The 16,637-nt window shown below is 53.4% G+C and overlaps 2 protein-coding genes across 7 annotated transcripts in view; one reads left to right on the plus strand and one right to left on the minus strand.

Moving 5' to 3' along the window:
- Positions 1 to 2,269: 2,269 nt before the first annotated feature.
- On the plus strand, positions 2,270 to 5,344 carry HTR6 (5-hydroxytryptamine receptor 6). The gene is made up of 3 exons (XM_069035134.1): positions 2,270 to 2,992; positions 4,533 to 4,691; positions 4,952 to 5,344. The coding sequence occupies exons 1-3, from the start codon at positions 2,270 to 2,272 to the stop codon at positions 5,342 to 5,344; spliced, it is 1,275 nt and encodes a 424-aa protein (XP_068891235.1).
- Positions 5,345 to 6,632: 1,288 nt separating this feature from the next.
- The window catches only part of TMCO4 (transmembrane and coiled-coil domains 4), a 39,155-nt gene continuing 29,150 nt past the window's right edge, over positions 6,633 to 16,637 (minus strand). For all 6 annotated transcript variants that reach the window (XM_069034692.1, XM_069034687.1, XM_069034688.1 and 3 more), the window contains exon 14: positions 6,633 to 8,756. In XM_069034692.1, coding sequence (XP_068890793.1) covers positions 8,433 to 8,756 — 324 coding nt within the window. In that variant the 3' untranslated portion in view covers positions 6,633 to 8,432. The remainder of the gene's footprint in view (positions 8,757 to 16,637) is intronic.

A 16,637-nucleotide genomic window follows, 5' to 3' on the forward strand; every position in this document is an offset into this window, starting at 1 on the left:
CGGGGTGGGGTTTCTCTCTGCTCCCAGCACAGATGGGCCGGGGAAGTGAGGGTTTCCTGGGGCAAACGCTTTTCTAAGGAAACCTCCTGCTGCGATCAGAGCCTCGCGTGTGCGTGCGCTGCCCCGGGGCTCCTGCCAGCACACTGTGACGCCGAGGTGGCCGGGGAGGTTTGGCTGGGAGCATCCAAGGAGAGGATCCCGGGGAAGCAGAGGGAGGGCAGAGCCTGTCCTGGCACGAGTGGCAGCAGCTGTTTGCCAGCGGCAGCCTGATCCCCCCACAGAGGTCCTGGGGGGATAACCGGGGTGGGGTGGGGGTGGGCTGTGTCCCCGTGCCTTCCACCTCCCCATCAGAGATGGTTTCCAGGCCTGGAATCCCCATCCTGGCACTGGGAAAAGCACAACAAATTTGCTAGGAAGTGATTAGAAAAGCAGGACTTTGTAAAGAGGCCAGTTTCTGTCCCGGGGAGGGAGGCTGGGCAGCGCTGGGGATGCGTCGTGCACAGCTGGCTCTCACCCCACATCTGCAGCACAGCTTCCCAGGGGAAGCGTGTTAAGGAAAGCTTTAGTGGGCACTTGGGGAGGAACGGGCAGCAGCTGGCAGTGCCTGGCCCTGGGAGCACAGGGTGGGTGCTGGGTCACACCTCAGCTCTGGTCTGTGCTGGAGCCGCTGCCTTCAGCTCTGGTCTCCCCCAGCAGAAACCACAGCCATTTGTTGGGAAAATGCCACCTTTGGGCAGCTGGATAATTAAAAAACCCCAATCGGTCCCTGCCCAGCACCCCGAGGTGTTTGCCCTGGCTGTGGAGGTGGCAGTAACACACAGAGGCTCAGAAGAGTTTTCTGAGCTGGCTCCTCTCACGTGCTGCCTCCCACCTGCTGAAGGGCAGGGTCCATCCAGGACTGCCCCTCAGGCAGGGAGCTGGGCTGCGCCCAGGCCAGCCCAAATAACTCGGGAGCAGAGGGGCCAGGCTCTCCCTTGTCTCTGTTCCTCCATCCCTGCCTGCAGATTGCTGGAATATCTGCCGGCGAGTCCTCTGGCTGCTTCCTGAGGGCTGTTGTGTGCAGCTGTTTGTTGGGTTTTTTATTTGACTTTGCAAAATTTTGCTTTTTATCACCCATTGTGGAGGATGGAGCCTGGAACTCAGAGCTGCTGGCCAGGTTTGGCCACTGACCTGCTGGCCCAGCTGCCAGGTGCCTCCAGCCAGGGCTCCAGCGCTGGCACAGATGGCAGGGATGGCAGGGGAGGCAGAGCACGGGGCTGTCTCTCTTTAAGGCAGAAACGGGAACTCTCTGGCTGCCACTTTGCGGAGTTTAGCCCAGATCTCTGTTTTCATTAGCGCTTCATTTCATCTCCTCCTCTCCCCCCCAGCCCCACCTCCTCGATCGGCATTTCTGCATCCTTTGCCGTGCATCCAGAGCAGCAGGTGAAAGTCGGGCTGGCACCTGCACACACCCGCTCTCACAGCTCCCTGCGGGCTGGACGCACCTCTGCCGCGGGAGAGATCCCTTCCCGCACTCCGGATCTTCCTCCTCCCGGGAGGGCTTGGCTGGGAGCATCCCGGTCCTCGCCTGAGGCTGCTCTGCCGCTCCTGGCGGCTCCGGCTGCAGCAGCGGCAGCGCCGGGCACGGAGGAGCTCGGGGACCCCGGGGACAGAGCTCTGCAGGGAGCCCAGCCCAGCTGGGGGGCGAGAGCTGAGCCTCGGGGAGCCGGAGCATCCCCAGCATCTGGAGCATCCTGGAGTCCAGAGCATCCCCAGCATCCAGGGTATCCTGGGTACAGAGCAGCCCTGGCATCCGGAATATCCTGGGATGCAGAGCACCCCCAGCATCTGAAGTATCCTGAGTGCAGAGCATCCAAAGCATCTCGGTGTCTTATTATTCCATGGTCCAGTGCATCCAGAGCATCAGAGTATCCAGAGCATCCTGCCATCCCTGGCATCTCGAGTATCCTGCCATCCAGCTCATCCCTAGCATCCAGAAGCAGCATCCAGGGACATCCCAGAGCAGGGGGACTTACAGAGACGAGGAACTGCTGTGAGTAATGGGGAGGGAACCTTGGTCCTGCTGATCGGCTCCTGGGAATGGCATTCTGCCCTGAGTGCCAGTGAAGAGAGAGAGTGGGGGAAGAGGGAGAGGAGGAGGAGAGAAGGGAGGACGGACATGGAGTGGAGAGAGCTGATCCTCCTTCCCCGGCCCCGGCGATGATCACGTAGCACAGGCCACACCGGAGAAAGTCCCCAGCCCCAGAGCCAGCCCTGCCCCCGGCTCCTCATGGAGGGGGATCTGGGAGCCCCCAATGCCAGCGTGCTGGGGGAGCACTCCCTGATCGTGGGCAGCAGCTGGGTGGCCGCCTTCCTCTGCTTCATCATCCTGCTGACCACAGCGGGCAACTTCCTCCTCATCCTCCTCATCGTCACCCAGCGCTCCCTCCGCAACACCTCCAACTACTTCCTGGTGTCCCTGTTCATGTCAGACCTGATGGTGGGGCTGGTGGTGATGCCCCCGGCCATGCTCAACCAGCTCTACGGCCGCTGGGTGCTGCGGGGGGACTTCTGCTCCCTCTGGGCTTCCTTTGACGTCATGTGCTGCAGTGCCTCCATCCTCAACCTCTGCGTCATCAGCCTGGACCGCTACCTGCTCATCACATCCCCGCTCAGGTACAAGCTGCGCATGACGTCCTGCAGGGCCCTGGCGCTCATCCTGGCCACCTGGACCTTGGCCGCACTGGCCTCCTTCCTGCCCATCAAGATGGGGTGGCACGAGCTGGAGTTCGAGGTGCGGGCCCTGAACGTCACTGGCCGTGGGGACGAGGACCAGTGCCGGCTGCTGGTCAGTCTGCCCTACGCCCTGGTGGCCTCCTGCCTCACCTTCTTCCTGCCGTCCGCCGCCATCTCCTTCACCTACTGCCGCATCCTGCTGGCCGCGCGCAAGCAGGCGGTGCAGGTGGCTTCCCTCGCCTCCAACGTGGCCACCACCGACGAGGCCACGCCGCAGGTAAGGTGCCCACAGGGACGTTGCTCTGGCAGACCCCATATTTGGGTGCCTGGGCTGTTTCTGCCTCCTGGAAGGCCTCAGGGTTGGAGCCAGCTTTGACAACCGCAGGGAGGGAGATTTTGGGCAACATCCACTTCCCTGACATCCTCTGAGGTGCCCCGTGCCTTGTGTCAGCAATGGAGAGCTCTGGAGCTGCTCGTGAGCACAGAAATAGCGTGAGCAGAAGCAGAGAAATAAATAAGATTCAGATAAAAATGCTCAGGCGTGCAAAATAAACGCAGTTTCGCCCCCCTCCTGGCTGGCGTCATCCCCGAGGGGTTTAATCTTATCTGACTTTCCACTCGTAAATCTTGGCCGTGGTGGGTGTGAGACACACGGGGGAGAAGGATTTTAACTAATAGCAAATGCCAGATTCCCGAGAGCACCTTATTTTGAACAGAAGCTTCTATTTTTGTTACCTGCTCTATAACAGGAGCTGCCAAACCCCTCCTCGCGCGCTCGCCGGTGGAACCGGAGTGTGTGGGTTTTATAACAAAAACGTGGCTGCACTTGTTTGTATTTCTCCAGGAGAAGGTAATTGCCACTAAATCTAACAGCTTTAATTCCCTGTAATAGGTTTTATTGACCTCATATCCTACAGGGAAAAGGCAAACTTAATTGCCTTTAAATACCTTGATTCAGTTTGTTCTCTCCAAGAGCAGAGCCAGGACTCTGGCCAGCTCCCCCACATGTGATAAGCTGCACCAGACGGTCAAAAGGAAAAGGAGAATCAAAGAATAAACAGATAATACTATAAAGTGCTTATTTTCTCGCAGGATGCCAGGTTTTTGGACTCCACAAAAAAAGTCAGGGGATCAGGGGACGCTCAGGGGCTTTGCTGTGCCATGGAAGAGCAGAATCCATCCCCCTGTCTGTCAGCTGAGGCCCAAAAGGCTCCTTGAAGCCCTAAATTGGCTGAAAAACAAGGTGTCAGCCAGGGAACCCTCAAATTTCATCCTTTAACCTTTTCCATCTTCATCTCATTGTAGGGATTTTTGTTCTCTTTTTGGGCTGGAAGCTGAGTTGCAACAGGGCATCATTTAATTACAGCGGAGGGCTGAGATAATCACTTAATTTTAGATTGCAGGAAGAGATGGATGGAGGGCTGGGTTCTAGTGTTTGGAGGCTGAAATGTTTCATGTCCCGCGTTTAAAAACATAATTAGTTTGCTGCTGTAATCAGCAGCTGGAGCTGCCTGTTTAGGGCAGCTTTACCCTCAACAGGGACCGAGCTGGGTTTTTCTCTGAGGAGCAGCCTAATGAGAAACACGGTGTGACACAGTAAATAGAGTCATACTGTCAATGCTGAGGGTTTCTATTCCCTCCTCTTCCTAATTTGCTCTTCAGGGCTAGGGGTGCGTGCCCTGCTCCTGCTCCTCAGAAAAGGGAATTACTGGCAGGGTTTTTTGCAGGATCTGGAGCACCAAATGCCACTTTTCTTGGGCAGAGGCCAGTGCTGGTGCCGGGGAGAGCTGCCCACCACTCCCTGTCTCCGGCCGCAGGTTCCACGCGCCCCGAGCCAGCCCCTGGCTGGCAGCGAGAGCAGGAGGTTCACCAACAAGCACAGCAAGAAGGCTCTGAAGGCCAGCCTGACCCTGGGAATCCTCCTGGGCATGTTCTTCGTGGCCTGGCTGCCCTTCTTCGTCACCAATGTGGCACAGGTAAGAACCTGTGGGAGTTACGCCGGGTTTCCAGAAGCTTTTCCTTTGGAATCCAGCTGGGTTCAATTGGAGGCACCTGAAGGTCTTGCTGGACCTCTGGGACCAAGGATGCAATTCCCCAGGGAGCAAAAGCAAGGAAAAAACCCTTCAAAAGGGATTTGAAGGTTTCCTTTGAAAGGGGAACGTTGGTGTGCCTGGGAAGCCCCTCTGGATTGGGGCTGAGGTGGGGGACACTGCTAATCCCTGCTGTGTCCCCCCAGGCAGTTTGTGGCTGCGTCCCGGCCGGATTCTTCGATGTGCTCACCTGGCTGGGCTACTGCAACAGCACCATGAACCCCATCATCTACCCGCTCTTCATGAGGGACTTCAAGAGAGCCATGGGCAAGTTCCTGCCCTGCTGCCAGCGCTCCGGGGAGCCCCGGCCCAGCGCCATCTCCCTGTCCATGAGGAATTCCAACAGCGGTCCCCGCGCTGCCACGTCCCTCAAGAACGTCCTCACCCTGCAGGCTGAGACCGACTCTGTCGACTCCGGGGCACCGGGGAGTGACCCCCGGCTGCTCCCGGCCCCGCCGGGCCCCGGCGCCCGCTCCGTCAGCCTTTGGGATGCGGAGCCCCCGGACACGGAGCTGCAGCTCGGCACCCCCGTGGCCTGAGCGCGGCACACGCAGCTCTGTGCGCTGGGAAGGATCCCCCAGGAGCCCAACACAAACCCTCCAGGAGCTGATTTGCCACAAGCCATCTCCCAGATTGCCTGTTCCAGCACACGGTGCAGCTCATGGACGGGATGGCAGCCCCGGGCACTGTCACAAGGAGGATCAAACCGTGCAAAGCCAGGTGCTGCTGCTGAATTAAGCTGCCTTGTGTCTCTCTTTCATCCTTCCTTTGCTCACCATCACCATCCCCTAACCCTTCCTGTGGCCTTTCCATCTCTGGCGAGTCTGACCCTTGGGCTCCAGACCCTCCATCTCCCTGACCTCAAACCAAGGCTTGGTTTTGCACACACAGAGCTCAGCAGATGTCCTCTGAGGGCACCGAGGGGAGTGGTGGAAACACGTCCTGTGGCTCATGGACGAGAGGTCTGGGGCTGCTTCAGCAGGAACACTGAGCTTTGGGGCTGCTTCAGCCCACGGAACAACACGTCCTCCTGGAGCTGGATCTCCTCACCAGAGTCGCGTCTGTCTCAGGTTCCTCACACAGCGAGTTCCAGCTCAGTGGCACCGCCGTGTCTCGTCACGCAGAGCTGCAGTGTGGGGGCTGCATTTGGTGCAGAACGTCCAGCACCGATTTTTGGGTGTTCAGTGGGGGTGTGGGGTGCGACTCACTGCGGCTCTGTGGGTGTCTCGCAGTAGTAACGGGATCAGCTCCTCTTACAGGCTCCATCCCACAGCTTCCCACTCCTGGCACAGGACCATCACACTTCCCTCCGACAACCCATCACGTCCTCAAGGATGCAATTAGAAAATACACTTTTCCCTCCCTTCAAATAAGAATCTAAAGGAATATTGTATTTTAAATGACAATGCCAGCCCCCTCCCCAGAGCCATGTGGCAAGTGGGCACTTCAAAAAATCAATAAAACAAATCATTTTACTAAATTCTTCCTCAAGTGCCTTTGGGCTGGCATTTGGCTGCTGTGCCCTCCCTGGACCCCTTCCCTCCAAGCCTTCTGCCTAATTCCAAGACTGTGCTCCTGGAACTCCCTGCTATCCAAACGGACACAGAGCATCCCTCGGATATGGGATGCTGGAAGAAGCAGCCACATGCCAGGCCACTCTCATTAGTTTTCTTTCCACGTTGCCCATGGATATTCCAGAACTGAACAAGAGTTTGTATGACCAACATGGCATTTATTTGCCACAAATCCCTTGGGAGCCAGGGATGAGTGATCAGGACATGCCAAGCACAAGTTCAAACCTCAAACTGTTCGATGCATTTCGCCACAGATAGAGCTTGGGGCTGGTGTTGAGCACCAAGATCAAGATGTGCATCTTCCCACAATGGCTTCATATGAATACAAGCTTGGACTACAACTCCAGCTAAAAAGGAGCAGATAAAGGCACTGTGGAGTCTGGAAGTTTATTAGGTACCAAATCAGCCTCGGGACATGGACGGAGAGGGGGAGAGAGGGAGAGACCTCTTCAAACCAAGCATTCAAAAGCAATAATTCCTCACTGTCTCAACCAGGCAGTTCTGTCTAATTCAGTGTTTGCTTGTGGACAAACCCGGGCACGAGCAGAGAAATCCCATCCCATCCCTGCAGTTAACAGCATCAACACCAGCTGGCAAAACTGGCTGTGGGATCCCACAGCCGGTCCTGCCTCGGCAGCGAGGCACCGCTCCAGGCCGGAGCTGGGCAGGTTCTGAGCCCCCTTGGATGCTGGATTTAGGGAGAGCAATTGCCAGGCACTGTATCCAAACCATGGTGCTTTGCTAGGTCACAGCATCGCCCCCAAACCCAGCTGTGTCTGACTCCACGAGGAATGACTGATCTGCAGGTAAGGTCTGCGGGAAGCTGGGGATGGAAGGAGAGGGGGATTAACGTGGCTGCTGGGTCGAGGGGTGGAAGAGGGGGAGAACCCTGTGTGAACCAAAACTGGAAGGTGCAATCCCACTGTTTCCCCTCTCGTGAGACAACAGGACCCCCCAGATGGGGGGTGGGAGAGTTTGAACCCTCCCTTGTGGCAAAGCATAAAACTCCAGAGGCGCCCCAGACAGAGGGGGGGGTTACCCGCCTGCCACGCTCCTGCCAGATGCATTTTCCAGGGCTCAGCAGCAAAACAGGCCAGAAAAAGGGCTTTTATGGAAGATGTGGATCATTGCCACATGGTTCTGGAGCTGTGCTGGCAGCGGATGCAGAGCCGTGTCCTTCCCTCTGTTCTGAGACTGGGGATGAAGAGAGTGGAGCCAATTCACTGTTATGGAAGGAGGTAGAAATCAAACAGATCCATGCTTATCCTGTGCCAAGGATTGGTTTTGTTCTAAGCCAATTAAAAATATGTCTGGAGGGGGCTTTTAAGGCTGGAGATGTCTGTGGGACACAAAAGGAAAGTCTGGCTTGGAGAGCCTGGGAGGAATTTTCATAAACCATCCAAAACCCCCTTGGTTTTCCTGCTGCTTTCACCCAGGGTCCCAAACATGTTTCTAACAGGAATGGGGCCTCCAACACCCACCAACCCCAGCCTGGAGACAGGGGAAGTCTTGGAGATGGGAAAGTGCCCGAGCCCTGGCAGCAAACCTGCAGCAGGTGGGGAAAGGAAGCCTGGCAGCCTGAGCCTTTCCCATCCCGGTCAGCAGAGCCGGAGACCGGATGCGGATCTGTCTGGAGAGGGGCAGGCAGAGCCTGGAACACACCTGAGATCCTCAAGCCAAACTCATCTCCAGTGGAAAAATGTTTTTAATTTCCTAGTAACGAAGCCCTCTGCTTAAAATCCCCTCAGCGCCACCTGCTTCCCCCAGTCACAGCAGGGACACGGTGCCGAGGGGTGCAGCTGCTTCCTGCGAGGATTTGGATGGCATCTGCCTCGGATTCCTGAGGAGCAGTGCAGACTCAGGCAGGAATCAGCTCTCTCTCGCCTGGGGGCGGCTGCTCCAAACGCTTTGATCCAGTGCCACGCCAGTGCCACGCTTTTCTCGGGAGGGGCTGGAAACAGCAGCTGCAGCTCCGCCAGCTCCATCCTCTGGGAATCCCAGTGCCACGGATGTGCTGTGACAGCGGGTTTTGTGCTGGCTGAGCAGCTCTGCCCTAATTTGCTCCTTTGCCCACTGCCTGGCCCTTGCTGTCCGTGCTGTGTGAGCAGGGCAGCGAGGGCTCTCCCAGGGCAGAGCTGGAGGAATCCTGTCCGTGAGCGCAGCCGGCTGGGACAGCCTCACCCCCAGCCTCATCCTCCTCTTTCCTGATGTTTTCCTCTCCCCGAGCCTCGCTGCCGGCTGCCTGCTGGGATTTCTTGGCTTGAGGGGAAAAAAGACTTCTACTGCCCTTCTCTTCTGGCTGGCATTCCTTGGTTTTAATGCCCACGGCTTTTAGGATTGTGTCCATCTGCTTCATGTAGTCCAGGTGGCCGTTTACCTGCAGGGAACAAGAACCTTGTGAGTGGGGAACCCACAGGGATCCAGCTCAGCCAAGTCCTTCATCCCAACAGCTACCACTGCTGAGAGACTTGGGTTTAGCTCTGACAGATGGAAAGAATGAGGTTGGAAAAAATCACAGAATCGTGGAATTGTTAAGGTTGGAAAAGATGTTTATGATCATCAAGTCCATCATGCCGAGACCACCACTAAGCCATGTCCCCAAGTGCCACATTCACATGTTTTTTGAGCACTTCCAGGGGTGGTGATTCCACCAGGATAAGTGCAGGTGTCCATTGACCAGCCTGAAGTGGCTGCAACATTTGGGGCACACACTGGTGCTGGATGACTTTTCCTCAGTGATATTTAAAAGCCTGGACCTGGCTGAGTTCCACCCCCCAAATCCTGGGTGCCAGGAGGGTCAGAGGAGGAGCTCTGCCCTGGGGAGGGACACCCAGGAAGGAGGGGAGTTCTCTTAGTTCAGCTGTCTGCTCTTGCTAAAGTTGTCATCCAGGTGCCTCAGCTCCCTTGTAAAAGCCAGGATTATCTTATTTAAATTAGGATGCAGTCATTAAACCTCACACAGTCACCAAGCTGAGGTTCTTGGCTGGAAGCTGCACTGATCCATCCTGCCCTGTATAAAACTGGGAGCCCAGGAGTTACGGGTTTATAAACCAAATAAAGGTCAACAGTAAGTGTAAAAACACAGACAGGTTTATCATAAGATGAATTCCATGATAAGATAACCCCTTCTGAGATGGATGTTGGAAAGTTCCCTTCCAATCAGGGAAGAGGAGGAGAGGAAATCTCCTTTGCAGGTGATTGCTCTTGATGCTAAAGGCCATGTGGCTGAAATTCCTTCCCCATTCCAGGTATCCCGAGTGCTTGATGTACCAACAGCATCCCCAGATATTTCAGCATTTCTGGTAAAATCTAATTTTTAGCAGTTTAAATCTTCCTGACCCAGCCAGAGAGCTGTCTTGGCCTTTTATTTTCCCAAACCTTGCTAGTAATTAGGGAATTTCTGCAGCAGAGAATACCCATAACCTCAGTCCCAGGTTTCCTGCTTCCCACACACAGGGGTGACTCCCCCAGGAAGAGATGATGATGGTAAGAGCACTTCACAGAGCTCTGTAAAGACACCAGCCCTGGACCCTCTGCTCATCTCCTGCTTGCTCCTGCCTGGTGCCAGAGCAATCCTTCCGCTGCCCCATCCCTGGCAGCGTCCAAGACCAGGCTGGATGGGGCTTGGAGCAACCTAGGACAGTGGAAGATGTCCCTGCCCAGGGCAGGGGGTGGCACTGGATGGGCTTTCAGGTCCCTCCCAGCCCAAACCACTGCAGGATTCATGGCTGGGCCAGCACCAGCGTTCCCAGCACACCTCTCCCAAAGCCAAAGACAACCTTTTCACCACAGATCCAACCCCCTGAGCTGTTTGTGTGAAGCTTTGGAGGGGACATTTGGCTGTACTGAGGGTTTGGAGCAAACTGAAGGATTTACTCAGCACATCAGGAATACAAATATGTGACTTGAATCCGTCCAGATGGCTCGACGGGCTCTGGATGTTTTGAAGAGATTAGTTCATTAAAATAACCACAAAAGGACTGGGAGCTGTGGACATTGTCCTCTGGAAAAGTACAACACTTTCACTGCTCAGTCAGGGGGGCTGGAATGAGCATGGCCTTGGGCAGGGTGGGGAGAGACAGGAAGGAACTGGAGTTACTGGGAGCAGGGGCTGAAGGCTCTTGGTTTGCTGCATTCAGAACCTCTCCAGTCACATCATCTGCCTGCCCTGGCTGGGGAATTCTCAGCCTGTTGTTACTGAGTCATTAGTCAGAGAGAACTAATTTCTTTTGCCACACTAAGGACTGATTTTCATTACTCTTCAGCATCCAGCAGCTTCCACTAAAAAAACAGGGAATTCCTCTTCCCTGAGTACCACGATCCCTGAGAGATGCTGGGTATGAGCCATTCTGAGGAGCTCATGCAGCTGAAAGAGAAGCTGGGACCTCAGGAGATTCTGTCCCTACTGCAGCTCTGCAGCTCTGAATCTCTTCCATCGAAACTCCCTCCTGTCCAGGAGAGGATTCCATGAAGCTGGACAAGTGCAATCCCTGAGAAGTGTAAGAGGAGGGAGGACTCTTCTCTGCTGCACTGAGCCACCAGGAAAAGAACAGCAAACAAACTTCCTTGCCAGTTTAAAGCCATCCTGGTGGGGAAATCCAGCAATTCCAGCTCTCTAAAGCCTGCTTTCATCTTCAGTCTGAAAGGCTGAATTCCTCTGCTGGGTAGGTGGTGCTGGAGATGGGAGGGGAACATCTACAACATAGTTAATAAAAACTTTAAAGGGAAATAAAGAACTAATTTAATACTTGTCAGAACAAAGTGCAAGAGGGATTTCAGGACAAAAGGAAGAGCGTCCTCGGCACCAGAGCAAACACATTTCTGCTTGCTGTAAGGAAAGCAGTGGGGTGGGTTTATTGGGATTGTTTAGGTGACTTCTCCCAGCCATATTTGACTTTATGGTTGCTTTGACTGGAACCACGAGCCAGCTGCCTCTGGCACTGCTGCTGCCCAGGACTCCAACGCTGCACCAGGGGATCTCGGGAAGACAAATTTGGAATTTGGCCTTTGCCCAGGGGGATCTATCACCCAGTCAGCTCAGCACGTTTGGAAAGGTTTTCAAGTCCAAATCCACCCAAAAGTATCAAAAATGTCACTGAGCACAATCAGTTGTGAGGATTAAACTGCCAGGGAAGTGTTTCTGTTGGATACAGAGGATTAAGAGTCCTGGCTTCTCTCTGGTTTGACCTACAGGAGCACAGCGTGTCACGGAGGGGGTGCTGCCCAGGGGAGGGCAGAGGAAGGGCCGGGAGAAGGGAGACATTCCATACAATCCTGTCTCTGCCACAGACTCGGGCACAGACACGACTCCGTCACAACACTGATGTCACAACACTGACGTTACAACACGGACGTCACAGGGACAGGCTCGACACCGCCAGGTAACACTTCACTGCTCACTCCAGAGCCAAGAACCTTCAGATCCTGTCCAGGGTCCTTCAATAAAAGCTCCTCCACCCATTCCGAGCAGCCAACACAGGAACGCTCATGGCTCCAGATGCTCTGCAGGGCTGCAGAACTGACAGAGCTCAGCTGAGTGTCCCTCCCCCCTCTGCTCCCTGTGGGCAGGTGAAGGACAGGGCAGCCCAGCTGTGCCTTCCTCCTGCTCCCCCTCACCAAACACCCTACGGATTCACAGGGAATCACTGTGGAGGCAAGCAGTGTGGTGGACAATGCACAGGTCACTCATACACCTGAGAATTTCACTGCTTTCGTGTGTTCTGAGCCCATCACGCCCAAAGAGCAACTTTATTCCGCAGCAAAAGATCCCCTCAAGTTCAAACATGTCTGCAGAGGTTGGTTATTTCAGCAGGAGCAGCAACAACCTTGGAGGGGATCCTTCAGGATTCCCTTTTGGCAAATACTGTGTGTTTTCATAGAAGATGGTATTTTATGGGAGGCGAAGGAGTTTCTGGAGCGAGCTGCAGTTCTGGAGCTTAGTGGATAATCACAGCTCACCTTCAGGAGCCCTCACCTGCCCTGGGTGTCACACACAGAGTGAAACTCAACTGCAGAGCCAGCTTGGCCCCTCTGGGTATTGTTATTGTTTACTCTCCCTTTCCCAAAGCTGTAGTGAATGTGTTGTCCAGGAAAAGCACTGGACTCCAGCCCTGCTCTGAGCTGAACTGCCAGTTCCGGGAGCTGTCGGTGCAGATGGGAAGAAGCTCAAAAGTCACTGCTGCTTTCCAAAAACTCCTCCATTCTGGATGCTGCCTCCGAACCCACACAGCCCAAATGGTGGCACAGGCTGATGGATTGCAGGGCTCCCAAGCTCTGCCAGGTTATCCCTCAAAATCCAGTCAGCTCTGCCAAGCTGGCAGGTCACAGATATTCCCACATGTCAGTGTAAGCCTTAATTCCGAGTCTGGATACATCCTGCCTGACAGAGGGCACCCACAGAATCCCAGGATGGTTTGGGCTGGAAAGGACCTTGAAGTCCATCCTATTCCACCCCTGCCATGGGCAGGGACACCTTCCACTGTCCCAGGCTGCTCCAAGCCCCATCCAACCTGGCCTTGGACACTGCCAGGGATCCAGGGGCAGCCACAGCTGCTCTGGGCACCCTGTGCCAGAACCTGCCCACCCTCACAGGGAACAATTCCTTCCCAATATCCCATCCATCCCTGCCCTCTGGCACTGGGAAGCCATTCCCTGTGTCCTGTCCCTCCAGGCCTTGTCCCCAGTCCCTCTCCAGCTCTCTTGGAACCCCTTTAAGCCTTGGAAGGGGCTCTAAGGTCTCCCTGGAGCCTTCTCTCCTCCAGGATGAACAATCCCAACTCTCAGCCTGGCAGAAAATGTCCTGGCTGTTTCCTACAGTTTTCCGACAGCTCATGGCAAAGCTGTGATGCTGCCTGGGCAGAGGAGCTGGAAAATCCAGAGGCAGAGCAGATTCCACAGCAGAAACCCAAAAACATTCAACAGACCTTGACACAGGCTGTGGCTGAATGCAGCTAGAATAGGAATAAAATTCTTCTGTTTGGATTGTCAGGAAACAATGTCTTCTCAAAGTGAGGACAGTGAATACATCCAGTAATTCAGAAGCTGCCATTTAAATGGATGTATTAAGAAATGGATTCAATTCACCAATTGAATTTGGCACCTGCAGCAATGGTGCATCCTGGGCACCAGCAGTCCTGAAGAAACCAATAAAAATATATTTGAGGAAGAACTGATAGAGCTGAATTTCTTTTGGAAATCCTGACAATGCCATTTGCATGATTCCTCTTTAATGTTTCTATTTCTGCTCTGACAACTGAGGGAATAAAGACTGATTCTGCTGAGGCTCAGAGGCTTTGCTTTGACATCGTCCCTTCACACAATCACAGTCCTTGTGGACAGAATAAGGCACTCAATTCTTATTTTTCTTCTCATTTTAAAACTCACTTGACTGGTAAAAGTTCTCCTTTCATTGCAGTGATATTTTTTGAGCCAGACTATAATTTTTTCCTGCAATCATCTTTCAGCCACAAGAGATTGATCCTCATTGTCACCTCTGGGGTGGTAATTGAGGGATGTTCCCCTCAGACACCCTCAGGCAATTCCACACCAAGGCAAGAGCTTTTTCCAAGAGTTTTTTTCCATCAAACTTTGGTATGTTTTGTGATCAGTGTTGAAAATTCTGAGTAATCACTGGCTTCTGCTGGATTCATCCACTGCTGAAAATCCCTGCCAGCTTTACTCTCAATTTACCTCCAGCAGTTCCAAGAGGATGACGGAGAGGAGTAAAATACAGAATATAACAAGAAAACACAGGAAGCAAATAGAGGAATCAAGTTCTGGAGGTCTAAGGGACAAGATGGAGAGCAGCTGTACATCAGTGACAACAGGCAGCACAGAATTAGGAATTAATATTCTGAATTAATAAAAGAGTCCTTGAAAGAGTTTCAAGGGAAATATGCCTTCACAAATGTCCCTCTGCTCCCAGGTAAAGCCCTCCAAGCCATCCCACTGAAGGAAACAGCTCTTCCATTAATTTTTCAACTGTTTGTGGAGCTGCTGTTGAGTATTTTTTGTTGATGCTCTCCCCAATGACCACCACTTGTTTATAAGGTGGCTATAATTAAATACTCATTTTTTAGTGCTAATCCAAGTGGAAATTATTTAAATTCGATGGTTTAAAGAGTGTTTTAAAAGACCCAGCATAAACTGTGCATATAATTATCACTGGGGAATAATTTGAACATAATGTCTTGGGCCATGGAAGACAAGAGATCCCAAAAATAAAGACTGGATTGATCCACGGAATTGGAGTCATCCCAGAAAGGGCTTAGGGGACCCAGGTGTCTGACCTAAAATACTGGACATACTCATCACACCAGGATTATGGAAAATTTCTCAGGATTCCACATGAGAATACTGAGATGAGGTTCAGTGTCCATAACCAGAAGGATGTAACAGGACCAGCCCGAAGCAGAGGGAGACTCCTGTAACACCCAAAGGGATTGTCACCTGTGCTCTCCCGATCTTGCTCTAGGAATACACAAGATTTGGCAGCTCAAACATTACCATCTCTGCTGTTTTCAAACCAGGTTCTCAGCCCAATCTCACAAAACAAGGTCACCTGAGATTAACTACAAGAGTTTTTGCTGCTTTTGGGGACAACAACCCGTTCTGACTCATCCCTCATGAGCTGATGGCAATAATGTGTCCGGACAAGAAGTCTTGGGCATTTGGGAAATTCCAAGAGCTGTGGAGTAGTGCCACATCTCTCCTCAGCAATGTGATATCCTACAAATCCACCATGCTGGGATTTGCAGCAGGTTTAAGCCCTCCCCGTCCCCCAGTGTCACTGGGGCAGCGACACCTTCGTGGTATTTCAGTGACATTCAGCTCCTATCAATAATTCAGCTGCTCTCATTGCAGCATCTCAAACACGTGACGTGCCCAAGGTGTCAGCAAAGTCAGCCTTCCCCTGGATCAACATTTTTAACTGGCTGTTGCACTGGGATTTTGTTTCCATGTTAGCTGAGGTGGTCAGAAAGGGAGTTCAAAGGGAGCAGAAAAATGATACAGAATCATCATTCGTTTTCCAGCAGAAGACAGGAAATTAAAAGCTGAGTTTTCTGTCCTTAACTCACCTGCCTGAGCTCTGTGTGGGTATTCCTGCAGAACTCAGCTGAACAGTACTTTGGGAAAACTCCCCCTGCTTTGCTCCAGGAAGGGCTGGGACAGGGAAAGCTGCCTGCAAAGCCAGCAGCTACAGACCCACTCACTGCAAACCAGGAAAGGACAGGGGGTGCAGCGCCTGCACCTGCAGGAACTGCCCCATTTCCACATGCAAAGTGCTCTGAGGGGGAAGAGAAAATCTATTGAAGGTGATTTGTGATGCCAGTTGTTCCACAGGAGAAAGATGTGATGGCATCACAACTTTGCCAGTTCTGCAAAGGAATAGTGAAGTTCCTCTGCTGGGCTGCATTTGATGGAAATAGGAACCACCCGTGATGTGGCACTTGGTCCCCTCAGCTCTTCTGAAGGAGAAGCTGCAGTCCCAGGAATTCAGCCCTGCCCAGGGTAGCTGGGGGTTGTGGACACCGTACACACTCCAGCAGATAACGTGGGAATCCCCTGTGGAAGGATGCACATGTGTTCCAGGCACCATGGGGGAACGGGAAAATCCCTCCTGTAAATCTGCAGGAAGTTGTGGCACTCTCCTGGTTCCCAGAGCAGAGCACGTGGGAATTTGGGCACCAGCCTTGTGAAATGTGAGTCCTGTAAAATGGTTTTCTCTCTGCCTTTAGAAGCAGCTGAGCATCCCCAGGCTCCCACAAAGCACATCCAGCTCGAGCAATCTGTGTGTGCTGGAGCGAGGAGGGACATCGGCCTTTGAGGTTTGTCAGCCACAGAGCAAAAACAAACTGCAAGTTATTAACGGCCTCATTTGCACTTTCTGTTTGGAAAAGCTTTTTCACTTTCTTCCTCTGTTCTAACACAGTGACACTGCCAGCACCCTCTGCTTGTGTCCCAAAGGGAAAAACATATTGAATATGTATTTAACGTGGGATTCTTGGAGCTCCCAAATCAACAGCAAGAAGGAGCACAGAAGATGAAGCCACTGATGATTCCAGGGGTGTGGAAGCCATCCCTGTGACCTCACAGCCTCACAGAAAGATGGAATTGTTTCTACAAAGCCCTACATGTCCCCCTGATGGGAGAGGGGCTCTCCCAGCTCCTCCAGGCAGCTGCCTGAAGCCGAGTTCTGCTCCGAGCTCTTGTTCCTCTGATCCTGCCCTTTGGGGAGGTGACACTGCTCACTGGGAAC

The sequence above is a fragment of the Aphelocoma coerulescens genome, chromosome 21 (assembly GCF_041296385.1).
Source record: "Aphelocoma coerulescens isolate FSJ_1873_10779 chromosome 21, UR_Acoe_1.0, whole genome shotgun sequence".
In the NCBI taxonomy this organism is placed as follows: Eukaryota; Metazoa; Chordata; class Aves; order Passeriformes; family Corvidae; genus Aphelocoma; species Aphelocoma coerulescens.